Consider the following 27,889-nt stretch of genomic DNA (forward strand, 5'->3'; position numbering starts at 1 on the left):
AAAATCATCAGTCATAGAATACTCACTTTCTCGAGCATCATAGACATGAACCGAGAAGCACATGGAAAGAAAGAAGAAAAAGTGCGTAAAGACGCTGAACAAAAGAAAGAGAAGGAACAAAAATTATAACTAAAAAAGGAAAAACTTGATTTTGGTATTGGTTTAGGATTGTTTATGGTCCTATCAACAGCTATGGCCATTTAAGGACGGCCTCTTCTGTGTGCAAGATTCATGCATGCAGTGTATGCGTGTGTGTTTTGGGAGGTTGCGATATGTTCGTGTTTGTCTCCTTGTTATAGCGCAGAACTGATGCCAACTTTATAGTGCTACCTAACTACCCTGGCTTGTCAGAGATGTCCAGCCGATTGATTGTTTCTTCTGTTAAATAATTATATAATAACATATCTGAACATTTACTATTGAATATATTTGTTCTATGTTTAATAAAGTTTAAATGAACATACCGTGAACAATATTGTTTATTATTTTTTGTTTACTCACCAATGAATGAAATGAATTTTTAGATTTCTATATTTCAATTACTTATTGCAAATGAAATGAAAGCTGTTACAACATCAAAACATTACATTATAATTAAGATTCTATATGACTTCATATGTTTCCTTAAAATTAGTCAATTAAAAATAAATAAAAAATGTTAATTTATTTAATTTGCTTACCATACTTCTTAAAGAAGTTCCCTGTCCGTCCCCTGTCCCTGACCTGTGGCTCTTTCTCAGAAAAATCAGGGTACCTGCTGATACACTGTTTACACCATTTGTCTGATGGTCCACTTTCCTTAAAAAATGTTTCCCAATTTGTCGCACCAACTATTGACATCACGTAGCTTTTTAAATGGCGACGATTGAGGGGAAAACCACGCCTTCCCATGTACTTCTGATACTCGACCAGAGCAGTTTCTTCGTTGGTTGACAGCATCCTGGGTGGTCCACAACTAGTAAGAGTGCGACCCCTTGTGATTAACCCCTTTCATTAACTATAGTTTGTCTTGGACCCCCGTGTTCCGTTTCAGCCTTTGGTGGATTAAGTCTCCTCCTATTGACATCACTTACAGCTGCATCTATCTGATCTCTGGTATACAGTTTTCTTTTTGGCTGCAATATAAAATTGTTATTGTCATGTGAACAACCTTTTGGTAGTATCATATCAGACCGATGTATCTAGTCAAGTAATACTTATTAACAAGTCTTGATTTTCAAATATCAAAGCATAATGCATACCAAAGTAAATATAACATTAAATAGCTTAAATCAATATCAATTAATTAAATGAAGCATTATACAATTGTTTTGCTTTTCTTTTATATGCTATTGTACCTTTTTTCATTACATGTATTTACTTTTGTGGATCATTCTCCACTTTTAACAAAATTATTTTTTAAAATTATTATGTTGACACCATACACAATCTTACTTCAGAGGAATCGTGGCCATTTCATTAAATTCATTGTGGAAAACGTTCATTTCATTGTTCATGTTAAAATCTTGTACATGTACCTCAGGATTGGAAATTTAGAAAACCAAGCACAATATAATAAAGAACAAGATCATTCAACATATACTTGAAACATATCAACTGTCGCAAAAGAAAAGGATCTTGGTTTCATCATCGACAAATTCTTAAAATGTAACGACCATATATCAGCTTCGGTATAAAAAGCCAACAGGATTCTAGGCCTAATATTCAGGAACTTCAAATATGTAGATGCAACAAAGTTTTTGACATTATATATAGCTCTTCAAAATTTTGTAAGTTATAGACGAAGTACTGTAGATCATGAAAATATGTTCAAAATAGCACCAATGAGCGTAACAAGAGGAAACACTAGGAAGCTATTTTAATGGAAGACACGTAAACTTGTCTACAGCAACAACTTCTGTACCAGGGTGGAAGACATCTGGAATAATTTTCCAGACAATGTGGTAAATTGTTCAAATCAGAACATTTTTAAAAACAGACTAAATAGTTTTTGGAAAAAACAAAATGCACTCTAAGCTGCCATAAGCGTCAACAACTATATGAACAACATATGTGTAATATTTCCGTTTTGTTTAATGTTGTTCCTCACCTTTGGCCTTTAGTTGAACGTTCGCATCTTGCATCTTGCACACATGGGAGGCCGTCCTTAAATGAACATAGCTGTTGACGGGACGTTAATTATATTATTTTTATTTTAACTTATAATTTGTAAAATTACTCAAAAGAATTTATTATTTAAAGACTTAAGTTTTTTAATTGTGCTGGATAGCACACCAAAATATTAGTCCATGACCTTTAGGTTGCCGTCCTATTCCTTCCCCTATCTCCCTCTTCGATAAATCAGGGTGCTTTTTTCAAAAATCCCCTGAACCATTAATCACTGGGTCCCTTCTCTAAATTTAAATTTGTAGCCCTCCCCTCACTCTTGCATCATACATGGATATACTGTCGCACCATTTGTTTATTCATTGGGAAGCCTTGTCTTGCCATATACACTAAAGGGTTTGTGTGGGCTTACAAAGCCCTGGCTTTTTCATGTCAGGCATCTGCACATGGATATCTTTAATAGAAAATGTGTTTAATTTAGTTTACATTTTTTTCCCAGTTGATTACATTTCCTTTAGTTTTTACCGTTACATGTTGATATAATGATAAATGACGGATTTTATCTCTTAGTAAGGGAAGCATTAGATTTGAAAAGACATCAAAACTGCATGAATAACATTTAAATTGTAAACAAATGCAGTTAAAAATAACTTCAATTGTCGTCCGCTGGTAAATGTATAAGCAAGCTATACATTAAGTTTTTCTTGGCACTTGAAACTCTTTGGCAGCTTTACTTTAGGTAATCTTGTTAGTATGTACTGCAGAAACAGAAACCCATAGTGTTTCTTCATGTAGCCTCTTTTTGTTTTCGAATATGTCTACATTTTCCTAAAATATTTTAGGTTAGTATTTGCTTTGCTCTTAACATATACAAATTAGTTAAATTTTACTGAGTGTTTTGGACAAACTGTATTGCACATTTGAAAGAATGAATTGAATCTTTCCCTTTTTAAAACTGCATAATTTTTTTATTGCCTGGGGAAAATTACATAATATCACTTGCATATTACTTTAATATATTATTGTGAAGATGAAAAGAAATTTCATTTAGAAAAAAGTACTATTTCAACCAGCAACACATTGTACATGGGAAAAGGGCAAAACATGTGTATATGCAACTTGTATATCCATACAAAATAATGATTTGTCCCAGAAGATGATATGTCACTCCTGATTAAATGAGCGTTCTGCTCTCAGTGAGTTATGTGAAATTTCATTTCATTTCAGAATATTTATTGTTCAGATCTTAGATACAAAGGAATTGGGCAACAGGCAAAGCCTATGAGCGCCCTCTCCTTACAGTTATAAACAGTTTACACACATCATATTGAATAGAAGTAATGATAAAACAAGTATAATATTTTTATAATTATGTACATGAATATTGATATTTGCATGTCATTATTAATTTTTTTGGTAATGGTTGTACAAAAACCAGATTTTACAAAAAATGGCAATTGAAATTATGCTGGTGGACAGCACATAGTACAATTATGTACTGGTATCATTCACTACAGCAAAGTCATGAGATAAACAAGTAAGTGTAATCTAGTTAAAGCGTCTTGTATCTTTAACGAATCACTTAACCATCTCGAAGATACTTATGTTCATATTGATATCGAGTCTTTGACATCCATAAAGAAAAGTCTGAGTATTTAATGGAATAATGTCATTAAAAGCAGAAATGGAGTTCAGGAGAATTGCCTTTGATTAGTATACAGAGTACAATGGAAGAAGAAGTTATCACAATCATCAACAGGAGAACTACATAAGCAGGAGGGGTATCAATTAGGTGAGATTCAAATAGATCTGAATTCAGGTTACTGGCACAGTTTCTAAGTTGACATAAGGTAACATTAAATTTTCGATCACCATTGTATTTAAAAATATCAGTACATTGGGGTTGAGCACCCATTACATCCGAGTGTAAAAAATCTCTTTTTATAGATCCATTGGATGTCATTGTGGGATACAGGCAAGTTGGATTATTCCATTCAGACATCAGTTTCGGGAAAAAACTGGCATTATATAACTGAGTTCTTGGTATAGGAACATTAAACATTCTATTGTGGCGAAGATGATAATTGTCAGTATTATCATTAATGTACGGTTGAATTATATCATAGACATGAGAGGGACATTTCCTATTATATATTTTATAAAAAGTAATATTTTGATGCAAATGTCTTCTTCTATTAAGTGTTATAAAACCAGATTCTCTATATAAGATAGCATGACTTGTTCCACGTCTTAACCCTAAGATAATACGTGCTGCTTCTAGTTGGATAGACTCCAAGACACTGCATTCATTCTGCGTGCAGTTTGCCCATATAATATTTGCATATTCCAGAATTGGACGTATAAATGTGATTTATATAGTTTCGAGTGATTTTCTATCAATTTTGTATTTCAACATTCTAAGTATATTAATTCTTTTATAAGCTTTTTCGTATATATAGTTTATGTGGTTAGACCAATTAGCCTTGTTGTTGAAAAACAAACCTAGGTGTTTATGATTAGAAACATTAATAATTGATGATTCATCAAAATATAAGTTAGGATAGAGTGTCTCAGTCTATGTGAAATTTCATTAATTTAAGCATGCATAATTATCGTTCATATGATTAACACATGTGCATTAGGTTGTGCTTATGTTTATAAACATGAAATCATCGTGCCAAAAGATGTTTTGGGATATAGCTGACACATCAAGGTAGGTATTTTTAGATAAAAAAAGTCACATGACCCCCCTGACGATCAGCTGGCGATTTTGGGTCGACTTCGGGTTCATTACCTGATGTATCCGGCGTACGCGACATATAAGTCTTAACATTTTGCTTATATGGTGAAAAATACAGCTTCTTTTGTGTGTGAAATAACACGATAATTCGCGTGACATCGCACAATAAACGCACTTTGCCGAGAATGGGTACGTGGCGAGTATGGATCGCCAGCCAGTACCGGTCGGATACATATCGGATACACTGGATGTAGGCAATTGGGACTCGAATTCATGACATATTGTATCTATTAACAACAATAAACTTATGACCTTTCCACTAAGTCCACCTATTGCCCTGTTTTACTGCTCTTTGTCTAATAAATTCTTGTTTTATTTTTCCATCAGGAATATTTGTCCGCCATGTTGGCTTCTGTACCAACCTAAAGTACACGCGCGCCACCTGGTGTGTAGTGTTGCGGCGGAAAACTTTCTTCTTCCTAATGTCTCCCTTGACAATGCCTCACATTTGGCCTTTAGTAAAGCGTTTGCCCCAGTGAGGAAGGCTTTGGGTTCAGTCCCCTGGCCGATAGTTTCTACTCCTACTTAACGCTCAGCAATTTAGGAGTGGGACGACCGGTCCGCCCGTTGTCAGTATAATGTAACCGGGTGGGGTGTCCTACTTGTGGTCTTCCGAAGTATATTTCAGTGAGGTAGCACTATAAAGTCGGCATTAGTTCCGCGCTTTCACAAGGAGACAAACACTACACGCATGCATCTTGCATACAGGGGAGACCGTCCTTAAATGACCAGAGATGTTGATAGGACCTTAAACAATACTAAACCAAACCAAACCAAATTGGTCGAGTATGTCCCAAAACTGTTGAACATATTTTTTTTGTTTCGGTAACATTTGTACAATGGTACGGGGAAAGGATTCCTTGTTGAAATAAGCAAGGTCTATTGTTCAAAGATTGTTTAATGTGGTAATCGTTTCCAGTTCTTGTTTGATTTTGTTTGTTTGTGGTCTCGGCTATGAAAAACACGGTTGGTACCACTTCCAGTTCTGGCAATGCCGTAGTTTATTAACCAGCCTCCACTATACCAACTTCTTTCTCGGATACCATTCCACAGAGACTACAAATTCCAATTATCGATCCTGTTATCTTCCGTGATGTTTTGCGTAACTCCTGGCGGAAGTTTATTGATAATTATTAGGACTAACAGAGAACCTTGTGTTATCGCAATGTACAATTAATTGACTCGAGAAAACGTATGTGAATTTCATTTTGTCGTTCCACGATCTCAAATTTGACCATCTTGATTATGAGAAAACATGTTAAAGCATTTCGAAAGTGCAATTACCATTATCAACAAAAACAGGATTAATGCTAATTACCCACTCCTCCTCTCCTTTCCCCAACCAGTTTTCTAAGATCGACCCCAGTTTTAAAATCACTGTCAACTTTTAAAATTAATTAAACCGTTTCCGCTCACCCAACCCTTCAGATAACAAGGCAACAACTCAACACATGGTAAATCATAAAGTATTCACAAACGTCTCCCAACAATGAACCGAATATGCTATAAATCAACTTAAAACAATAGCAATGAATCTATGATGTGTACAGGCTTTGTTTGGTTTTATTTTGTTTAACGTCCTAGAAACAGCTAAGGTCATTTTAGGACGTGCCTCCGTGTATGTTGTGGATGTGTGGATGTGTGCTGGAGACAGGATATGTTTGTGTATTTGCATCTTGTAAAAGCGCGAATCTGATGCCGACTTTATAGTGCTATGTCACTGAAATACCATGCATGCCGAAGGCACCCAACACATCATTACGCCCGGTCACATTATACCGACAACGGGTGAACCAGTTGTTGCCATTCCCCTAAACTCTGATTAACAGCTACCAGTTTGAAGGAATTTGGTATGTCCCATCCTTGGGACGCAACTCATTGCCTTTCTCACCTGGGTGAACGCTCAACATTAAAGCCAAACGTGAGGCATTGCTTAGCAAGACACTAGGAAATACAATTTAGTTAGAAGTAAAGAGAAATATTAAGATTCCAAATATTGCAATTGGTGCAGCAGATTTATTTAGTCGCTTTGTGTCCTAAAGTAGAGTGCACAAAAGCAATTCTCTATCGGTACATGCGGATAACGACAGGTGTATTTCTTTCTCGATCCCCGACCTGCAAGGATGCAACCAGTGTTTATAATTGTGTAAATTATATATTTGTTCTGATTCAATAGAGTTTATCTTATCAATTCATTGTATAAAATAGGGTAACCACCTGATAATAATTTAAGAGAGTAAGCATTTATATTTTAGACGATATATATCGCATCGCACGCAGAGGTTCACTTTTGTATTGAAACTTTCACAGAAGCAAAGAACATTGACGAGTTAATGCAAATGACGTCACCACCATATGAGCATTGCAATGCGCAATTTCCATTATTAGAGTCGATTGTTTGTTATCAGCAACCCTCTTCGCCAGTAATTAAAAGGATATACATGCATGTAAATATTGTATATGGTAAATGAAGTTCTCTGATATTCTGCGATATACGAAATATTGTTTAGTACAGTATATAATTGATCCGCCGGCTGGGATTAGGGTCCTCTAGTCGTAAAAAAAATCAATTTTGTGATATTTATGATATCGAAATATAGACATTCCTGATCAAAAATGATATAAAAAGCAATTTGACGCCACTTTACATAGTATGATGTATGACTCCTGACGTCGCTCACAACGTCATTATTTCCGACGTTCCTGTTAAGATTGATACAAACGTAACCGGCGCGCAACCTTTGTATAGTAATTTTAACTGCTTATTTCTGACTTCACTCGAGAGGTTTAAGGATGCTTTTAAAGGGAAATTCTAGAGCATTTTAATGGAAATAATTAAATATGTTATTACATGTAAGTCATACACAAATATTGAAACGTAAAACCAATGGGGTTCCATGTGACAATGGGCCTAATTACACTTTTTTGGGAATAATAGACGTAATATTTTACATTTTTGTAAAGCAAGTGAGATTTCCGATTTCGCGCGAAACAGAATTATAATAGAAACAAAATGACTGTCGGAATTCCCGTTTTTCTCCCGTTTCATTGGCAAGATGATAAGAACCCAAAATCCAGCCGGCGGCTTATATACGATATATGTCAATTTGGCTTTTCATGATAATCTCGGGATTTCAAGTTCGAACCCGAGTTTGTAGGCTCAACGAACACGGAAAAGAACAATTTGACCAAATTTGGTCAGTAGAATCCGTAGGACAAGGGGTCTCAATTTTGTATAAACGGTGGGTGTGGCCCCCTGGGGGCAGATCTAGAGGGGCTGGGTCCGATAGGGGAAATAGAAGTAAAACCTTTAAAATTCTTCTTCTACCGTGGGGATTGAGGGAGTTTATCCTTATTTAGTCTGGAGAATCCTTGAGCCAAGGGGACTCAATTTTGTATAAATGATGGGTGTACACTCTATCTTTACAAAAAAAATATATATATTGTGCAGCCAATTTGATCGATATTGATGTATTTCTTTAATCCTTGACATATTTTAAGCTATTAAGTTTTGGTTTGATGTGTTTATTTTCGTGAATGTCATTTTTTGCCATATTGTTGGCCCTAAATTACTCGAATTGTCGATTGGCCGTAAAACAATACAAAATCATATTCATATTGGATGAAATTTGGATTATAAAGCAAGCTGTATATGTATAATTACATAAACTTGTGTTGCTTCAGGAAAAGAATTTAACAACCTCTTTTATATTTGGTATTTCTTAACAATCGAACATTAATTTTGTTTCATCTATCTAATGGAAAGAGTTTATTTTAAGTAACATCACACAAAGACGCCCAATTAAGGTATGAATTTGAGAGCAATTATCGACCATAGACAGTGAAAGAAGATACTAAATAGAATTGTGTAGATATTTACTTATACCCTTTGACAAGTCCAGCTGTTTATTAAGTCCGACGTGTTTTTTTATAACAACAACTGCTAAGATCCGCGTCAATAAAGCTTGCAGTGATAGACACGTCCTAGTATGTTGCAATACTTACGAAAACAATATTGACTTTGGTTCTTTTATCTCCTGGACAGAGCGATTATTTTCTGTAACATAAGATGAAGGTTGAATTTGAGAGCAATCACCGATCAATAGGAGTGAAAGATTAAACCCAGTAATATTCTTTGAACAGTCAGTCTGTTAACTATAAACAAAACTGTTCTTTCTAAGATAAACGCCAATTAAACTCGCACTTAAATGCACGTACCGGGATGTTGCGTTACCTAATAATCCAATATTAACTGTGGTAACAGTATGATATCATGAGTCATACATCGATATATGTGTAAGGCCATACAAGTCTGCGAAATGTTGTTTGACGATAACACCTACTGAGAGCGACACCTCTATAGGTCTACCATAACTTACATATCGCTATTCGTTTTTAAACGTTTACGACAACCATGGCAATCTTTGATATAGTCCTAAGCGTCGTGATGTTGGTATCTACAGGTCTGACTGCTGTATTGATGTTTTTATTTTCGTGAATGGGTTTTTTACCATGTTGTTGGCCCTAAATGACTCATTTTGTTGATTGGCCCTTAAACAATACAAAAACAAAACAAAAACAAAAATGACCACCTCATCAATGATTTATGAACAGCAGCTTTCAACCTCTAGAGGGAGCCTTCATAAAACGGGAAAGAGTGTAGTGATGTTTGGGAGAGTTACATTCCTTAGACTGCTGACCTCGCCGATAACCTCGATGTGACATCTCGGCTCGTTTTTGTTTACATTCTTATAGTTACTGAAATAAAATAATTCCTTAGCGTGACCAAAACGAACGTAGCATTGATATAACAAGACTGTACAGCAAGATAGTTATTTTGGGAAAGTTATGTAAACGTATTTGCAAAGTAAATTAACTTTTTTCTGCATGTTCGATTTCCGAACAAAGAATGCCACTTTTGTCTGAATCTTCGTCAATGTTTTAGTTCTGAAACCTACGCTAACACTTTCAGAGTTGTTAAATAGTTCGTTTCATATCAATTTGTTGACATTTATTTCAATGTTAGATGTGGAAAGCAGATGAAACTCTAAACTATATGAGTCACGAATCACTGGCATCATCTTACACAAGTACTTTATTTACAAATATGTAATTAGACGTAACTTTGTCTTTCTCTATTTCTCAGAAAGTACTGAGAGATATTTTTCAAATTTGATATGTAGGTTTTCATTGGTCTTTAGTTGTATATGCTTATTTGGGAATGAGTGTGAAAAAATGGCCGATAGGTGGTTTGTGGTATCCGTCACATCGTACCACATATTCATTGAATTCGTACATGGTCTTGTTTTCCACGCGATAAAGCCCATATATGTATTAGCCATTTCGAGTTAACGCATATGGATTCGTTTCTTATCACGACATTTCGTGTATTGCAACCAACAAATTATCAGATACCTCAAAATAGCATATAACCTTTTGCTGGGTTCCTGGACATGAGGGGACACCGGGTAATAAAAAGACAGATCGTGCCGCGAAAGCAGCACTAATACTACCACCTGAAGATTTTAAGCTTCATTTAACTGATTTCAAATCACTTATAACAAGATCTGTAAGTTCACAGTGGCAAAATAATTGGAATCAATGCGTAGATAACAAATGACATTCTATTAAACCTGAAATCGGTGAATGGCATCCTAGCTACAGAGAGAGGCGCCGAGACAAGGTTGTCCTTGCCCGTCTCCAGATGGGTCATTCATACATAACCAATTCTTATTTAATAAAAGGTGAAGTCCAGCCTCAATGCATAGCGTGTCAGGAACCATTTACAGTAAAGCACTTGTTACTAGATTGTATCGACTTTCATTTAGCTCTAGAACATTTCTATAATAACATTACATGTCTTAAATCTTCTTCCGAAAATATAATTGTCGCTACAATTTTAGGTTATTTGAAAGCTGTTTGTCTTTTTAATAAAATTTGAGTCACCATAACCACTTTCAATATTTAAATTCATGTTGTTCTTTTACGTTTAAGTTTGTTTGATGTTTTTATTTTGCGTTTGTTTTTGTCGACCATTTGTTGGCCCGTATCACTGTTCTGATAGTGATAAATATAATGCACTTCATTTAATGAAATGTACATACATGTATGAAATATGTTGAATGTTGAATATGACATTAAGACAAACCAGTTTCTCCGTATTTTCTTAAACACCACATCTGTTTTGTTATCGCTGCGTAATTGATTAAACTAGCTAAATTAAGTTCCAACAACACTAATGCGCCATTCCGACAACAGCTTGATATTCGATCAAATTTGATTATAAAGCAAGCTGTATATGTATAATTACACAAGCTGATGTTGCAACAGGAAAACATTGAGCAACCTCTTTTATGTGTGGTATTTCTTAACAATTGATCGAACACGTTTTAATTTTGTTTCATTAATCTTCTTGACAGTGTTTATTTTTAGTAACATAACACAAAAACTCCAAAATAAAATAAGAATTTAATAGCAATCATCGACCATGGAAGTGCTAGGAGATACCGAGTGGTATTGTTTAGATGTTTACTTATACCCTTTGTTAATGACAGGCTGTTTATCACACTTCGAACCGTTTTTTAAAACAACAATTGCTAAGATCAGTGCCAATTAAAGTTGCACTTAAATGCACCTACCGGGCTGTTGCGTTTCCTAATAAGTCAAAATTGACTGTGGTAACAGCATGATATCAAGGGGCATGCATCGATGTATGTGTAAGGCTATAAAAGACTGCGAAATTTTGTTTGAGGATAACACATACTGAGAGTAAACCACTTCACAGGTCTACCGCAACCTACATATAGCTATTCGTTTTAAAAGTTTACGACGATCATGGCAATCTTTGCTTTTGTCCTAAGCGTCGTGATGTTGGTATCTACGGGTCTGGCTGCTGTATCACCGACAATAGACGAGAAGCTGCAAACTGCAATGACGGAAGTCATTGTCAACCCCGAAAAGGAATACGAATGTCTTCTGTTCCGCTTGGAGGACAAACTCGACAGAATGAAAGAGAAAATGGCCGAGATGGAAAGAGAATTGAAGAAGAAAATAACACCGCTCCCCAACCCGACACAAGCTGTCAATGGTACGTGGTAAACATTATTTTCTAAAGTGCCAAAGGCCATGCCTCTGATTCAATTATATTCTTATATTTAATGCTTTGATTTAATGATCGCTGTAACGAAAAGTATTAATATCTAATAAAACAAAATGTCTGATAGTGTCAGGTATTATTTTAATTATAACTGTCATATTAAAAAACTTTTAACGGATAACAACTGTAATCCTAATGATGGAAGTGAACCATAATTGGCGTAATCATTTACGAATCGTCATATCAAAGCGTGCAACATCCATTTTGAAAATCAAACGTATATGTCTCAGGAAGAGTAAGTCGTCCGATCTATACCCAATTTAAATGGGTCTTGGTCCGATACTTCGGAGGATGAAATCTTTTCTGAAGGTATACATGTAACCACCTAGGAGGAAATTCAAATATCGATTATTTTCATTTTCACTTTAAACCTGAGTTCACATTTGAGAGTTTTGATGTTAACACGACACCAGAAGTACCTGATCTGGACGAAACTTTTGATATCTGATGAGATGTTCCATTATTACTTATAAGGGATTTTGAATGGTTTCCAATTGAACAACAAAAGTATTTCACGCGTATAGCTTAACACGATAAAACTATTTATGATATTCAACGAGGATAACATCATATTTTGTAGTCCATGGAAAGATGGAAGTTTTTTTTTTAAATGTGATGTAATTGGCAGTTTTTTTTCGGACCATATTCTAATAACTTCAATCTTGACAACAAGGCTACGCGCTATTGTTCATAGCCTACAATTCTACAATTTCCGCTATTATCTAGCACGACTTGCTTTTAAAATGTCCTTTTTGTGTAGTATAATTAACACTTTAGTGTGACTAGAAAGCATGTTCTAAAGCCATTGCTAGTCTCGCTTGGGCTTCGAAATGTATCAACGTCAAACGTCAATTTTGTTTTCAATGTCATTCACTAGCGAAAACGTAATATATGCTCGTGTCTACTTGAGAGCTCATCGAGGGTGCAAAAAGAACTTCGCTCTTGATGAAGAAGCCTTATAACCTTTCACACTTTATTTGGCCTTAAAGTCTGATCCAATCTATCGTCAATCTTCTCATTTTCTCTGTTCCCCTATTCTCAGCATTCAAGGAATATTCATTCGTCATTAAACTAGGAAAAGAGAATAATACAAGCCGCACTTCTTGTCCTGCCCGTTGGTATGCATCTATTAAATGTGTTGAAATGGTGAAAATACATGTCCTTGTAATATTATGTACATGTACATTGCAGCTTCACAATATGCATTTAGTGCATACCTGTCTGACAAGAACGCCCTGCACACCAGTGGCAGCTTGAAGTATACCAAAACCATCTCGAATGTCGGAGGAGCTTACAACGAATATACGGGTGTGTTTACGTCTGCAGTTGACGGAGTGTACGTCTTCCATTTCCACAGCAGTGTATATGCTTATGCAAAGCATTGTGTCCTCACTCTCTTCCATGAAAACAACAACGTCACAAGTACTTATGGCTATGACGGGAATGGTTTCGCTTCGTTTAGCAACACTGCTGTTATAGAACTGAAAAACACAGAAGTTGTACATGTTGCAGTTACGTCACCGTTTACAAAAAGCTCTTGTTATTTGCGAGGCCGATTCACTACCTTCTCGGGGTTTAAAATAGCCTAGACAGAAAATGGCATTTTACCAAAGTTTCAGTAGATACTACCTATATATATATATATGTATATATATGCCTGGACTTTCTCCCTGTGCTTGTTGCATTCAACATCACTGTATTACACACATTTTAATTTATTAATGTCCAAATGAATAGATTCCTATATGGTAACAATACCCGTCGACATTTGAAAAAATATTTTGATGCGCGGATTTTTGTGGAAATGTTTGATTCTGTAGTCGATATTTTGTAATAATTAAAGGAATAAAAAACAAATTAATTATTTTCGGGCTAAACAATATTGAAGGAAATGACCTTCACAAAACGAAATACATCAAACTTATTTTAAGTTAAAAGTTAAAAATACAAAAATCATCAGGAGTATCACCTTGGTTTTATAATAAAGATGTCCTGGGGTAAAGATGTATTTAGTGTGAATATCCATTTATCAATAAAAGATTCAAAAATTGTATTAAATCATTTTGGTATGAATTTGCCACGTGTTTAATAGCTACGTTTGCAATAAAATAGAATTAAACTGTACTACTTCTTATCAGCAATATATAATTTGTTTCTTAATCCATGTAGTTAAGTTTGTAGTTCCTTATTAAATATGTTTGCTTCGTGCTGTTACCAAGAATAAAATACAATCTTCAAAACTGTCCAGATTTTGGTTTATTGTTTAGACAAAAGTTACCTATCTTTCAAACTGGTACCTTGTATTTGATTTGTTTCAGATAATTAAAACCATTCAGGTTCGGCGGGAAATAGGGCTGCTGTATTGTACTACATTATCGCAAAACGCGATTATTGTGGGGCCCATGCAGAATCGGGAGTGGTTTCTTTCTTGTCTGTTGTTTAGGGGATATTGAATAAAACGCAAGATTATGCCTGTTGTATCCACTGCGTATATACATAAAAGGTGAGTTATGTAGAGGCCTGTGAGTTATGTAGAGGCCTGTGAGTTATGTAGAGGTCTGTGAGTTATGTAGAGGCAGGCCTGTGAGTTATGTAGAGGCCTGGTAGAATCAGGTTTTTACTTTTGTGTCTTCTACGGAGAGAACATGGAAGAAACCTAAATCGACCTGCTGCCCCAAGTGCAACAACTTCATTCCGTGTCCTTCCTGACTAATTTCTCTTCTGTATATTTTTTCTTTTCGACGGTGTCTCCCTATATGCCGTATCATCGTTTAACAACAAACAGCAAACAAACAGATAAGAAAATAAAGGGAAATATAACACTTGGACAGGTGAGTCAGTCCCCTGGTCTGTTTTTGTAATCAATTATTACCTAATAAAGCCTGGCAAGGGTTTTTATTAGCTTATCACCAATAGATATGCGTACTGTAGAGGCATAATATTATTTGCTTAATATGGTGGCATGTTTCTACCATCGAGTTGCCGCCTTGCGACTTAATGATGTCGACATGATATGAGAACATGTCGACATCACTAAAAAGATGTCGACATAATCTACTTGTCGGGATAATAAATCAAAGATTGCGCAAGTCGGAAACTCGGCTTTATATCGTGTTTGTGCTCGGATGTGGCACCAAATTATGAATCATTTATGTCGACATCCAAACTAAAAGATGTCGACATCTGATCTGGAAACCGGAAGAAACAGTCCTGAATCCACAGCACGTGCGCTCTCAGCAGGCAGCATATCTTGAAGTGTTTATTCAGGACTGTTTCTGAATGCCACCATAGCTTAACCATTTACATATTGCATTTTATTTCAATCACCTAACGTCAGGTTGTTTAGTTCTTTAAACAGTAAAATCGGTGTTGCTACAATCAAATCGACGATGTCACAATTGTGGTTCCTGATTAAATCATATTTCATGTTCTCAACAAGTATTGAATTATCTATGCATTGTAATGGGAGTATACAGAACAAATGTTAATATTAAAGCATCGTAATGTTTAAGCAAATGGTGATATGGTACTATATCACACATTACTTTTGCAGACAAACTTCATAAAGCCATAAAGGATTTTATGTTAATTTGTCAGCAATATCAAGGGGTTTTATAAGACAGGAGCCCACATGAGTTAGTTCGATTTAGAGTAAATAACTACAACTGTTTTTGAGAAGCAGTGAAAACATTTCTACAACTGAAATTGATTTAAACATGCTGTATTTGTATTTGCATTTATTATACAAAAGGGATTTGAACATTTCCATCCATGAAGAGTTTTTGATTGTAACATTTCGGCCCCACCCCTAAGACCCCATGAGTGAGTCAGAGCCTCAATCAAATTGAAATTCCACGATGATAATTTCAATCAAGTTTGAATTTTATCCCACTGAAAATAAACATGAAATATTCAAAAGTTTTTTCTCTATATAAACTAATGAAATTCACAATTTATAAAACACCTTTTGAATTTTCCATCCATGAAGATTATTATTTTGTTCCCAGCATATATTGGTCTGGAGAAGAAGAAAGATGAAGTTTCTGCTTATTTTAAGCCCTTTTGGTCCGACCTTTTAGGTCATATGGGTGCAGCAGGGTCTTAATTTTCATACAAGCAATTTGCAATCATATGGTGATAATTCAAACCAAGTTTGAATTATATGCTACTGAAAATAAACAAAATATAACCAAGAGCGTTATTTCTCTTTATAAACTGTAGTCAACTTGACCCCCTCCTGCAGGGGGAATATGTGACCCGGGGATGTGGAATTCACAATAAATTTTGATAAAGTACCATTGGACCTTTTTATCTATGAAAAGTATTTGATTCCAGGGCAATCGGGTCTCGAGTAAAAGATTGTTGAGAATTGTGCCAATTTGACCCCCTTTGGCACCTCCCCTTAGGCCCCTTATCTCCATTTAATTCACAACTTCCGTTTGCCTACGAGTATGGAACCTTCCTTCAAAATATTTTGAAACTGATTCAGCGTTTTTGGAGAATAGTTCAAAAATGTAAAAAAAGGTTTTACATACAACGCACGACGGACGATGGACGAAGACGGTTGACAAAAATTCCCATGAACTATTTTTCAAATTGGTGTGGCCTCAAATAATGGATTGAGAGTCTCTAACCAACGTAATAAACTATATGTGTTAGCCTTGAATGTACAATGCAAGGTTCGAGAAATAAACAAAAAAGATATAAAGTCTATGAGTGGCGAAAACATCAATTTAGTATAATTTTCCTCAGGAAAATCAGGACATATGGGCTATCACAATAAGTTAAAATACATAAATGAATGGATATATGGAGAAATAAAAACAAAATGAAAAGTCCTTTTACATGGAGATGAAAAACTACAAACATGCAAGCAGAATACATTATATTTTATTGGAAAACCTAAGTAATGTTCGTTCTTGCGATATAAGGCTTGCTCAAGTTATTTACACTGATCATATGGCTGTATGTTAAAATAGGTTACGGCATACGCGACAATAAAGGCAAAGGACTCTGGAAAATCAACAATAGTAAATTACAACACGAGAAATACCAGTTTCAAATTATAAACCTAAAAGAAAACCTCAAACTGAGTGAATCGCATGTTCTACTTAATAAACGCCAATATTGGGACTACTGTAAATTGATGATAAAACATTTCACACTTAAAATTATTGCAGAAACAACAGCAAAAATATAACCAATACAATAAAGAAGTTATAACATGAATTAAATATTATTAAAGAGATGGTAAATAATAATTTAGATAAAAATTAACGAATTAGAAAATACACTAAATCGCATGTTTAATGTTCAAGCGAAAATAAGATCCAGAATCAAGTGGGTGAATAAGGGGAAACACGATAACGTCTTCCTAAGTCTTGAAAAACAAAAACGAGTAAAAAAAAATCCATGACTAGTTTAAAAAATGAAGTTGGGGATATTATAGCAGACTGACACGATATCGAACAGAATGGAATCTTTTTATGCAAAAATGTATAAGACAAATAAACCTGACAAGAACAAAATAAAAACGTATATTAGATCATCCAAAGTTGAGAGAAAACGTTCAGCTGATGATGCACAGTTATTTGATGGCTTAATAGCATTAAACGAATGTAAAACACTATACAAAGATACAAAAATAAACAAAGAGTCCAGGGTCTGATGGGTTATCTCTTGATTTTATAAAAACCTTTTGGGACAGCAGAACCATATTACAATGGAGTCATGAAATGAATCATATATTGAAGGAGAGTTAAATACATCACATAAAGAAAGTGTCGATTCTCTTATTTACAAACCAAATGACAGATACAGATTATAAAGTAGCTGTACATATACTCGCTGCTAGGTTAAACCCAATCATGACAAAAATATCAGCACGGACCAAAACGGATATATAAACTAACAGATTTATAAATTTTAACATTAGACAAATGCAGGATATAATTGATTACTTGGAAAAGTTTAATTGCGATTCATATATCTCGTTTCTAGACTTTCCAAAAACGTTTGGTTCTATGGAGTGGGATTTTATGTTTGCAAGTTTGAAATAAGTTAGGGTTTAGTGAAGCATTTTTAAATGGGTAAAAATTGTGTACACTAGTATAAAAAAATGTGTCAAAAATAATAATTGGTTAACCGCAAATAATGATATCTCCAAAGGAATTAGACAAGGCTGTCCACTTCCATGTTTGATATTTATAAATTTTAGCTACGAAGTTGCAAACGATACTTACATCAAAGGTGTATAAATGAATAAAAAGTGTTTATTTTATTATACGAAGAAGAGTCGAAAGATTTAAAATTGGTAAAAGAATTCAGTGATGTTTCGAGATTGAAATTAAACCTAGAAAAACAGAAGGATTATATGCAGGGTCTGATGAAAATAAAACAAAAACGTATGCAGGAGTCAATTGGAAAATTGGCAAGAAAATGTCAAATCATTGAGCATAACTAAAAATTAAATTTAATAAAAAGTAATAATTAAAAAAAACGTACGATGAAGTAATGTCTCGGTGCGAAGCACGAGATAAGAGTACAAGATTTAAATTAATGGCACATCCTAATACAACTATACAATACGAGAACTAACATCATACTTTATGTATTTGATTATTTATCTGTTTAGATAGATACATGTACCAGTATATATGCAGGCATAATGGGATATAATGACAGCAATTATTTGTAAGTGAACCAACATTCTGAGTACAGGTCCCAGGCCGGGACATAGCAATGTCTTTAAAAATAGTAGTTGTTTTTCCCTGCTTGACGGTCAGCTTTAAGTATAATGGCAACAACTGGTGAACCTGTTATCAGTATAATGTGACTGGGCGGGATGCTGTGCTGTTTGCGTTCGGCATGGTAAATCGATGAGATTGCACTATAAAGTCGGCATCAGATCTGAGCTTTCACAAGGCAGTAAGTACACCAACATACCATGTATCCGACACACATACAAACAATAACGCTTACGCATTATACATCCTCACGTCCTTAACTGACCTTAGCTGTTACATTTTGATAGGACGTTAAACACAATGAAACCAAACCAATCCATATTTAACGCTTAACTGTGTTGTTATTTTCACAATATTTTATAAACATGATATTGATGTGTTTATGACGAACAGTGTTTTACGCTGATCACTTAATGCGGATACCTTTTCCGGTTCAATACGTCACTTGGCTCGAGCAGACGTTCGTGTTTGAGAAAATACGTTCCCAAATGGGAAAATCCATTCTCAATTTGGATTCAAGATGTTCTCAACTTCTTTTTCTTGAGTATTTTCATATTGACTTCCCCCGATAATGAATATATCATGCTACTAGTATGTGGTATAAAGTGGTATATAGATAATAAAGGACATTATCATATTCCTTTGTACACCTTTTTTTAAAGTTATATGAATTCGCATTTGGTCAAATATCTATATGGATATGGATAAGAGTTATACAAAAATCTGTTTTTGTTCTGGTATCCTATTTATGAATCTCTGCATGAACATTTAAAAAACTAATGGAACCTTCGGAACCTTGCCAACAAATATCATCGAAACCAAATAACAGGCGTTGATATGACGTCATCTGATCATTTTTATTAATACAAACTAGTTAAAGGGGAACCAAAAGTTAACGTGTAAAGCCGGAAAAGCCACACAGTCATCCAACTGAAGGGTGGACTCAATATAGAAGGGAAAGTAATTATACGGACCAAGATGTTACTTTTTAAATACGGTGACACGAGGTTAAGGAAAATATTAAATCGTTGTTAATTACTTTCAATTTGTTAAAATAAAAAACCAGGCTTAATATTAAAGAACAATATACCAAGACCAAGGCTAAATTAAACAATTGTCTTTACAAGCTAACAAGGCTTTTGAGCGGAACAGGAAGCTCAGTCAAAAATAAACATAACCAGGACGTAAACACACAAACACAAAATCTTACCTATGAGTTTATATACCGCTCATATACTTCCTGGATGTCAGACCATACGACAGCATGTGGGTCCACTTACTTTCTGTTGTAGGCTTTTTCATCTGGAATATTAGCGTAACAGGTAAACATTTTATGTTTTGTCAAACTTCTTTGTGATGCTGTATGTTACCTCTTGTATATGTAAACACCGTCTATAATGGAGTATGCCCTATTGAATTAGTATAAAATGATTTTTAACTTACTGTTTGTGTAAACATGCCTTTCTGAGATTTCATTACCTGAAGCAATTCTAGGTGATTTATAAACTCAATTAACTGGGACATGATTTCCGGTTTAAACTTACACTGCTAACTGTGTTTCAATGTGCTTCAAAATACTGTTCCACTAGCTTTCTTATCTTTTTGATACACTTTAAATAAAAACCGAAAGTTGTTTATTGTAACTCATCAGATCGGCCAAACCAATAAATGTTTGCAGAATCTTCCAATTTTGAGAAGATATTCCATATTGTCGCTGTATACTGATGTAAAATCGTGTTTTCTGCTCATGAAACCATACCAAGGTTCGTTTATCTTTGGTCGATCGGGGTATTAGTCTGAATATGCGTGAAAATGGAAAATCACAAGATCTATAAACTTATTTAACATAATAATCGTTAATCAATTTAAACAGTAGCAAACGGTATAGCCGGATGCAAACAAATACAATAAATAATGACAGTATATGACGGTCAGCTTTAAGTATAATGGCAACAACTGGTGAACCTGTTATCAGTATAATGTGACTGGGCGGGATGCTGTGCTGTTTGCGTTCGGCATGGTAAATCGATGAGATTGCACTATAAAGTCGGCATCAGATCTGAGCTTTCACAAGGCAGTAAGTACACCAACATACCATGTCTCCGACACACATACAAACAATAACGCTTACGCATTATACATCCTCACGTCCTTAACTGACCTTAGCTGTTACATTTTGATAGGACGTTAAACACAATGAAACCAAACCAATCCATATTTAACGCTTAACTGTGTTGTTATTTTCACAATATTTTATAAACATGATATTGATGTGTTTATGACGAACAGTGTTTTACGCTGATCACTTAATGCGGATACCTTTTCCGGTTCAATACGTCACTTGGCTCGAGCAGACGTTCGTGTTTGAGAAAATACGTTCCCAAATGGGAAAATCCATTCTCAATTTGGATTCAAGATGTTCTCAACTTCTTTTTCTTGAGTATTTTCATATTGACTTCCCCCGATAATGAATATATCATGCTACTAGTATGTGGTATAAAGTGGTATATAGATAATAAAGGACATTATCATATTCCTTTGTACACCTTTTTTTAAAGTTATATGAATTCGCATTTGGTCAAATATCTATATGGATATGGATAAGAGTTATACAAAAATCTGTTTTTGTTCTGGTATCCTATTTATGAATCTCTGCATGAACATTTAAAAAACTAATGGAACCTTCGGAACCTTGCCAACAAATATCATCGAAACCAAATAACAGGCGTTGATATGACGTCATCTGATCATTTTTATTAATACAAACTAGTTAAAGGGGAACCAAAAGTTAACGTGTAAAGCCGGAAAAGCCACACAGTCATCCAACTGAAGGGTGGACTCAATATAGAAGGGAAAGTAATTATACGGACCAAGATGTTACTTTTTAAATACGGTGACACGAGGTTAAGGAAAATATTAAATCGTTGTTAATTACTTTCAATTTGTTAAAATAAAAAACCAGGCTTAATATTAAAGAACAATATACCAAGACCAAGGCTAAATTAAACAATTGTCTTTACAAGCTAACAAGGCTTTTGAGCGGAACAGGAAGCTCAGTCAAAAATAAACATAACCAGGACGTAAACACACAAACACAAAATCTTACCTATGAGTTTATATACCGCTCATATACTTCCTGGATGTCAGACCATACGACAGCATGTGGGTCCACTTACTTTCTGTTGTAGGCTTTTTCATCTGGAATATTAGCGTAACAGGTAAACATTTTATGTTTTGTCAAACTTCTTTGTGATGCTGTATGTTACCTCTTGTATATGTAAACACCGTCTATAATGGAGTATGCCCTATTGAATTAGTATAAAATGATTTTTAACTTACTGTTTGTGTAAACATGCCTTTCTGAGATTTCATTACCTGAAGCAATTCTAGGTGATTTATAAACTCAATTAACTGGGACATGATTTCCGGTTTAAACTTACACTGCTAACTGTGTTTCAATGTGCTTCAAAATACTGTTCCACTAGCTTTCTTATCTTTTTGATACACTTTAAATAAAAACCGAAAGTTGTTTATTGTAACTCATCAGATCGGCCAAACCAATAAATGTTTGCAGAATCTTCCAATTTTGAGAAGATATTCCATATTGTCGCTGTATACTGATGTAAAATCGTGTTTTCTGCTCATGAAACCATACCAAGGTTCGTTTATCTTTGGTCGATCGGGGTATTAGTCTGAATATGCGTGAAAATGGAAAATCACAAGATCTATAAACTTATTTAACATAATAATCGTTAATCAATTTAAACAGTAGCAAACGGTATAGCCGGATGCAAACAAATACAATAAATAATGACAGTATATGATAGCATTATACTACCGGCTTCATTGCCAAATACCTATATGTGACCATTTCCATTCATGCACGCCGATCGCACTTATTCATCATACGGATTACCTTACTCTACGTTATGCTACGCCGTATGTATATAATCCGGTAGAGCAAATCTTGAAGACTAAGCTCGGTAAACAACTGTCAATTTAATTTACAACTTTTTTTTTAAATTTTTACCTTCATCTGTAATAGTTTCTTTAACAATATCAATAAAAGCTAAGACTAAAATCTCAGTTTTTTGTTGCCAATTTATGTTTTTTTTTAACCTCACGTGCATCTCTATTAATGAGTTTACGTTGTCCTTGGTTTCATCGAATTTCTCTAAGCCATCCATGTTTTTTTACAGTCATATATTTATTCGAGCGTTTAAAGTGCGTGTTTGTGTATTGTATGGCACGCTGGGCGTTGAATTCAAAATAAATTCCAAACAAACCAAAGCATTTTTGGTGTTATTATTATGCTGTTCACACTACATTTCTGTAGCAATATCTTAAGAATTGAGGCACGGTAGTCTAGTGGTATGACGCCGGGCTCGTGACCCAAGGGTTGCGGGTTCGAGTCACGGCACGGCACTGTGATGTATCTTTGAGAAAGATACTTTACTCCGCTTGTTCCAGTCTACTCTGTAAATGAGTACGTGGTTGGGCAGTGCTAGAATTGTTGAATGCTAGCTGTTAGCGCCGAAATGGCAGCACTGGCTGTATACTCCTCAAGGGGTTGGGAAAGATATTGGCTGGTTGCACAGGCCCCATAACCACGGATAATAATTTGTGAACCGCTTTGAGACGACCTACGAACTATGTTGTGATAATGCGGTATATAGGAATCTCAAATTATTATTATTATAATTATGATATATATGTGTCATTTTTCATCTGTTTTTACTATTTCAGACGGACTACCTGATTGCTGCAATATTGAAAGAACAGATGATGCTTTGCAAGTCATGTGTTTACAGTGTCATCTGCAGGCCATCCCTCTGGATGTACCAAAGAAAACAACCTTTCTAGATCTAAGCTGGAACAATGTGAAAAGCCTTCTTAGAGAATCATTCAATAATTTACCATTTTTAGAACATCTGACACTTACACGGAACAAATTGTCACTTATATGGTCAGGAGCATTTGACCATCTCGTAAACCTGAAGCACCTAGATCTGTCATACAACCTGCTGGATGTATCCTCATTTAAAGGATCTGTATTTCAACCTTTAAATAACTTGCGGATTTTTAGTATAAATGATAACAAATTCTATTTGAAAAACACCTTTCCAGAAACTATTTTTCGGTCTTTGCCACAAATTGAAAGTCTTTCTATAGGTTTATTTGATGGTTTCATTTTCGGGAAGGAATTTTTGAATTTGACAAATTTGAAAACTTTGAAGTTTCATCAAGATTCGAAACTGTCAATTAGAAACACATCATTCAAAGGACTTGAGATAATGAACATTTCCGATTTGACATTTTTTGTAAAAACGAAAGTTTTAGAAAGTAACGCTTTGTATCCATTTCAAAACTTGTCATCCTTGTATTTGAATTCGCGCCGATACAATGATATTCGTTCTGTTTTGCCTATTATCTACGGATTACGCGGGAGAACTATGGAAACAATCAGATTAAGTTACAACTATGCACGTAATGCTGGAACTGTCCGTTTAGGGAAATGGGACATACGATTCCTCAGCACTGTTTGCGTGAGGAAACTTATTCTGTCCGATAATGCAATCGAGAGTATTAGTATAGCTGCTGTGTTATCGTGGACTAGTAGAGGTTGTATAAAGTATTTAGATCTGTCTGGAAACTCTCTTCATTCTCCTCAGGTCTTTTTTATTCTGAAACTATTTCCGTCGATTCAGCATTTCGATTGCTCGTTCAAGAGATCTGTATTCTTAAGGAAACGCAGCAATATTTTCGATCAACGCGTGTATCTTCCAAACAGTCTAGTTTATCTTAATTTTACACATTCCCAATTAACAATTTTCGGTTATGTGAATTTTGTTGAAAATAACAATCTGAAGGTTTTGGACATCAGTTACCAACAGCCGTCATTAGAATGTGGTGGTCGAATGAAAGGTTTGGAGCACTTAACCGAATTCGACATATCTGGAATTGATTGTTCAACGCCACACCCAGAAATGTTTACTGAAATGTTAATGCTTTCAAAACTTAGGGCCAGAGAGAGTCAACTAGGTAATAGCAGAACTTTTCATACACGTTCTCTATTTAAGGGGTTGGACAGTCTCTCTTACGTCGATCTCTCATCCAATCAAATAGCGAATCTGAACTCAAACACTTTTATAGACCAAACAGAATCGCTGAAAACAATAGTTCTTGCTGATAATATTATGGAACGTCTTCCTTTTCAAATATTAAAACAACTTAATGTTTTAGAAATGTTCGATATCAGGAACAATCGAATTTCCTCGTTAACCTATTCAGAATATACACTCCTTCATAACTATCAATCAAAGTCAGATAACTTCACAGTGAAACTTGCTGGTAATCCTTTAGTGTGTGATTGTGAAAGCCTGGACTTCATTTCCTGGATAGGCACGACTCAGGCTATATACGACAAAGACCAACTTGTGTGTGTTCATAATAACATGAAGATTGTAAAGTTACTGGAATCATTTCATGAATTTAGAATTCACTGTGTATCTCAGTTCTGGCTGACCGTCTCTACCAGTCTTGCAGTAATTGTTCTAGTGTTTGGTATTGTCCTCCGACTGGCCTGGCGATACAGCGTGCGTTTACGGTCGTTGTGCCGTCAACCAGTCGAACATGACACATATCCGTATGACATCTTCGTTTCATACTGCAGAGAGGATTGCCGATGGATACGGGAATGTTTAGCTACATGGCTTGAAGGACATGATATCGAATATAGTGCCGAGGATAAAACATTCGACACTGGGTTGGACTTATGTGATAACATTATGGGTGCCATAGATGATTCATATCAAACTGTGTTTGTAGTCAGCTGTAAATTCCTTGAATACGAATGGCAAACCTTCGCTATGAAATTAGCTAGTAGATATTCATTTCGTGAAGGAAGAGAAAATATGAATATTATTATTTTGTTAGATGACATGAAACAAAGCGAATTTCCAAAACTCATCCGAGACATCTGGGATAAAATACGTCCATTACAATGGCCGAATGAACACAACACCGATAAAACAAGACTCGGTACAGCAAGGAAGTTATTTTGGGAAAAGTTATTGAAACGAATTCGTAAAGGGAATAAACGACTTGTCGCATGTTCACTCGTCGAATCAACGGTATAAAAGTGAACATCACCTACATTCATCTCATCTTTTTACTTTTGAATATTGCGGTTCACCTTTTCTTAAACTAGATACAATTTGTAAGGTTATAAGAGAAGCCTTACGCAAGTAAGCAAATATTTTGATCATTGTAAATGCTTGGTAAAAGTGAATTGTAGAATATTCATTCATAAACTGAAACATGGATTAAGAAAATGATTCATGATCGCTTTGCTCTATTTGTTGATTTTATTAAATTTTCATGGAAATATACCACATGTTTATTCATATGGAGCAAAAGTACCGTTAACAAACATCATTCTTGGCTGTTACTGCATTTGAAATTTACTTTCCTTTATTTAACTGTTGTTTTATTTCTTTAAAATACTTGCGTTTATCTAAAGGATTTAAGTAACATCATTTATGAAGGGAAATCTGGAAGAAAAATAACATAAAAGAGTATGACAATAAAATGTGAACTATTAGAATAAACATGTATCGTTTTTGTAGTTCCTGCCGTATTATTTGACTCATACAGTTTGCACTGAATGGTGATTTAGAATCTCATAAGAAATGAAAAATCATGTAATATTCTCTATTTATAATAAGTAGAATCAGACTACATCTGCAATATGTTTAATTAACAAACGGGAGGTCAATGCTGTGAATATATCACCTGTTGTTTGTTATATGCAATATAAATGAAAAATAGACAACTTTAACACACAAACCGTCACATAAATAAACGCATTACTGTAATTTGTATCATGTCAAGATATTTTATTGACCAGTTAGATATGGAGAGAAAATCAGTTAGAACAATGCCCTCAATGAAAATGTGTTCAGGCGAGATGTTGATGTTAAACAAAAAGCCCAATGTGCCTACATCGCTCGCCTGGTATTAATCTCAAACTTGTTACCTTAAAAGTGGCCCCGGATCAGAAATATTTGAAGGGACTTAATAAAGCTGCGGGTAAAACAGCATTACTACTGACTCCTAGCCGTTTATCAAAAGATTTTACAAATTGGTCCCTCAGATCTTGTAAGTCTAGAAAAGGTGATTAAGTTGAACAAGCTGTGCAACATTGCACCTTAGCATGCTACCAGCTAAATATCATAAACCTAGGACTTTTGTTTCTTGAAAAGAGTTAATTTACAGGTTTATATACATTAATTCTATCCCAGTGACCTTAAAATGGGTCAATGTTGTTCATTTTAACAAAATTTGTAGCCATTCATATTCATATGTTACTGACTAAATATCAACAACATGGGTCTGGTAATTTAAAAGAGGCCAGTTAACACTTTACACACACATTAGACTCCAGTGACCTTGAAAGCCGGTTGAGGTAATTTATCTGAACAAACTGTAGCACTTCATCTCTGCATGCAACTGGCCAGATACTCACCCTTGGCCTTTTGGGTGTTAAGAACATTTATTTAAAGATTTTGTTATATTTGACCCCTATGACCTTGAATATAAGTCAAGGTTATTGATTCGAACAAACTTGGTAGCCCTTCATCCTAGCATGCTACCAGCCAAATATCATTACCCTGGGCCTTTTAATAATTTAGAAGAAGTTGTTTGAAAGTTCAAGGTAATTCATTTTAACTTGAAGTTATTTTATCCAAGCCTATTACTATCAAGATATCATCACCTTGAGCCTGTTGTTTTAAGATTTTAACACACTTGACACCTGTGACCTCAAAAGGGTAAAGGTCATTTATTAGAACGATCTTTGGAGCCCTTCATCCCAGCATGTTTACTGGTTAAATATCACCACCCTGGGACTTTTGGTTTCAGCAGAAATTTCTTTTTAGATAATTTGCCCCTGTGACCGTGAATATGGCTTAATGTCAATGATTTAAACTTGGAATCCTTTCATCCCTACATTCTACTGGCCAAATATCATGAACCCGGGTCTTGATTATTTAGAGGAGTTGTTTAATTTTTTAAAGACCA

The 27,889-nt window shown here is 34.9% G+C and overlaps 2 protein-coding genes across 2 annotated transcripts; both read left to right on the forward strand.

Annotated features, from left to right (window-relative positions):
* The first annotated feature begins 11,676 nt into the window (after positions 1-11,676).
* On the forward strand, positions 11,677-14,297 carry LOC110462646 (collagen alpha-2(VIII) chain-like). Its single transcript, XM_021516711.1, has 2 exons — positions 11,677-11,993; positions 13,254-14,297. The coding sequence occupies exons 1-2, from the start codon at positions 11,741-11,743 to the stop codon at positions 13,649-13,651; spliced, it is 651 nt and encodes a 216-aa protein (XP_021372386.1). The 5' UTR covers positions 11,677-11,740; the 3' UTR covers positions 13,652-14,297.
* A 7,596-nt stretch (positions 14,298-21,893) lies between these two features.
* Positions 21,894-27,399, forward strand: LOC110462636 (toll-like receptor 4). Its single transcript, XM_021516694.1, has 2 exons — positions 21,894-22,026; positions 23,555-27,399. Exons 1-2 carry the CDS (start codon positions 21,969-21,971, stop codon positions 25,945-25,947), a joined length of 2,451 nt encoding a protein of 816 aa, XP_021372369.1. The 5' UTR covers positions 21,894-21,968; the 3' UTR covers positions 25,948-27,399.
* The last annotated feature ends 490 nt before the right edge of the window (positions 27,400-27,889 follow it).

This window comes from Mizuhopecten yessoensis, unplaced genomic scaffold (assembly GCF_002113885.1).
Source record: "Mizuhopecten yessoensis strain PY_sf001 unplaced genomic scaffold, ASM211388v2 scaffold10819, whole genome shotgun sequence".
NCBI lineage: Eukaryota > Metazoa > Mollusca > Bivalvia > Pectinida > Pectinidae > Mizuhopecten > Mizuhopecten yessoensis.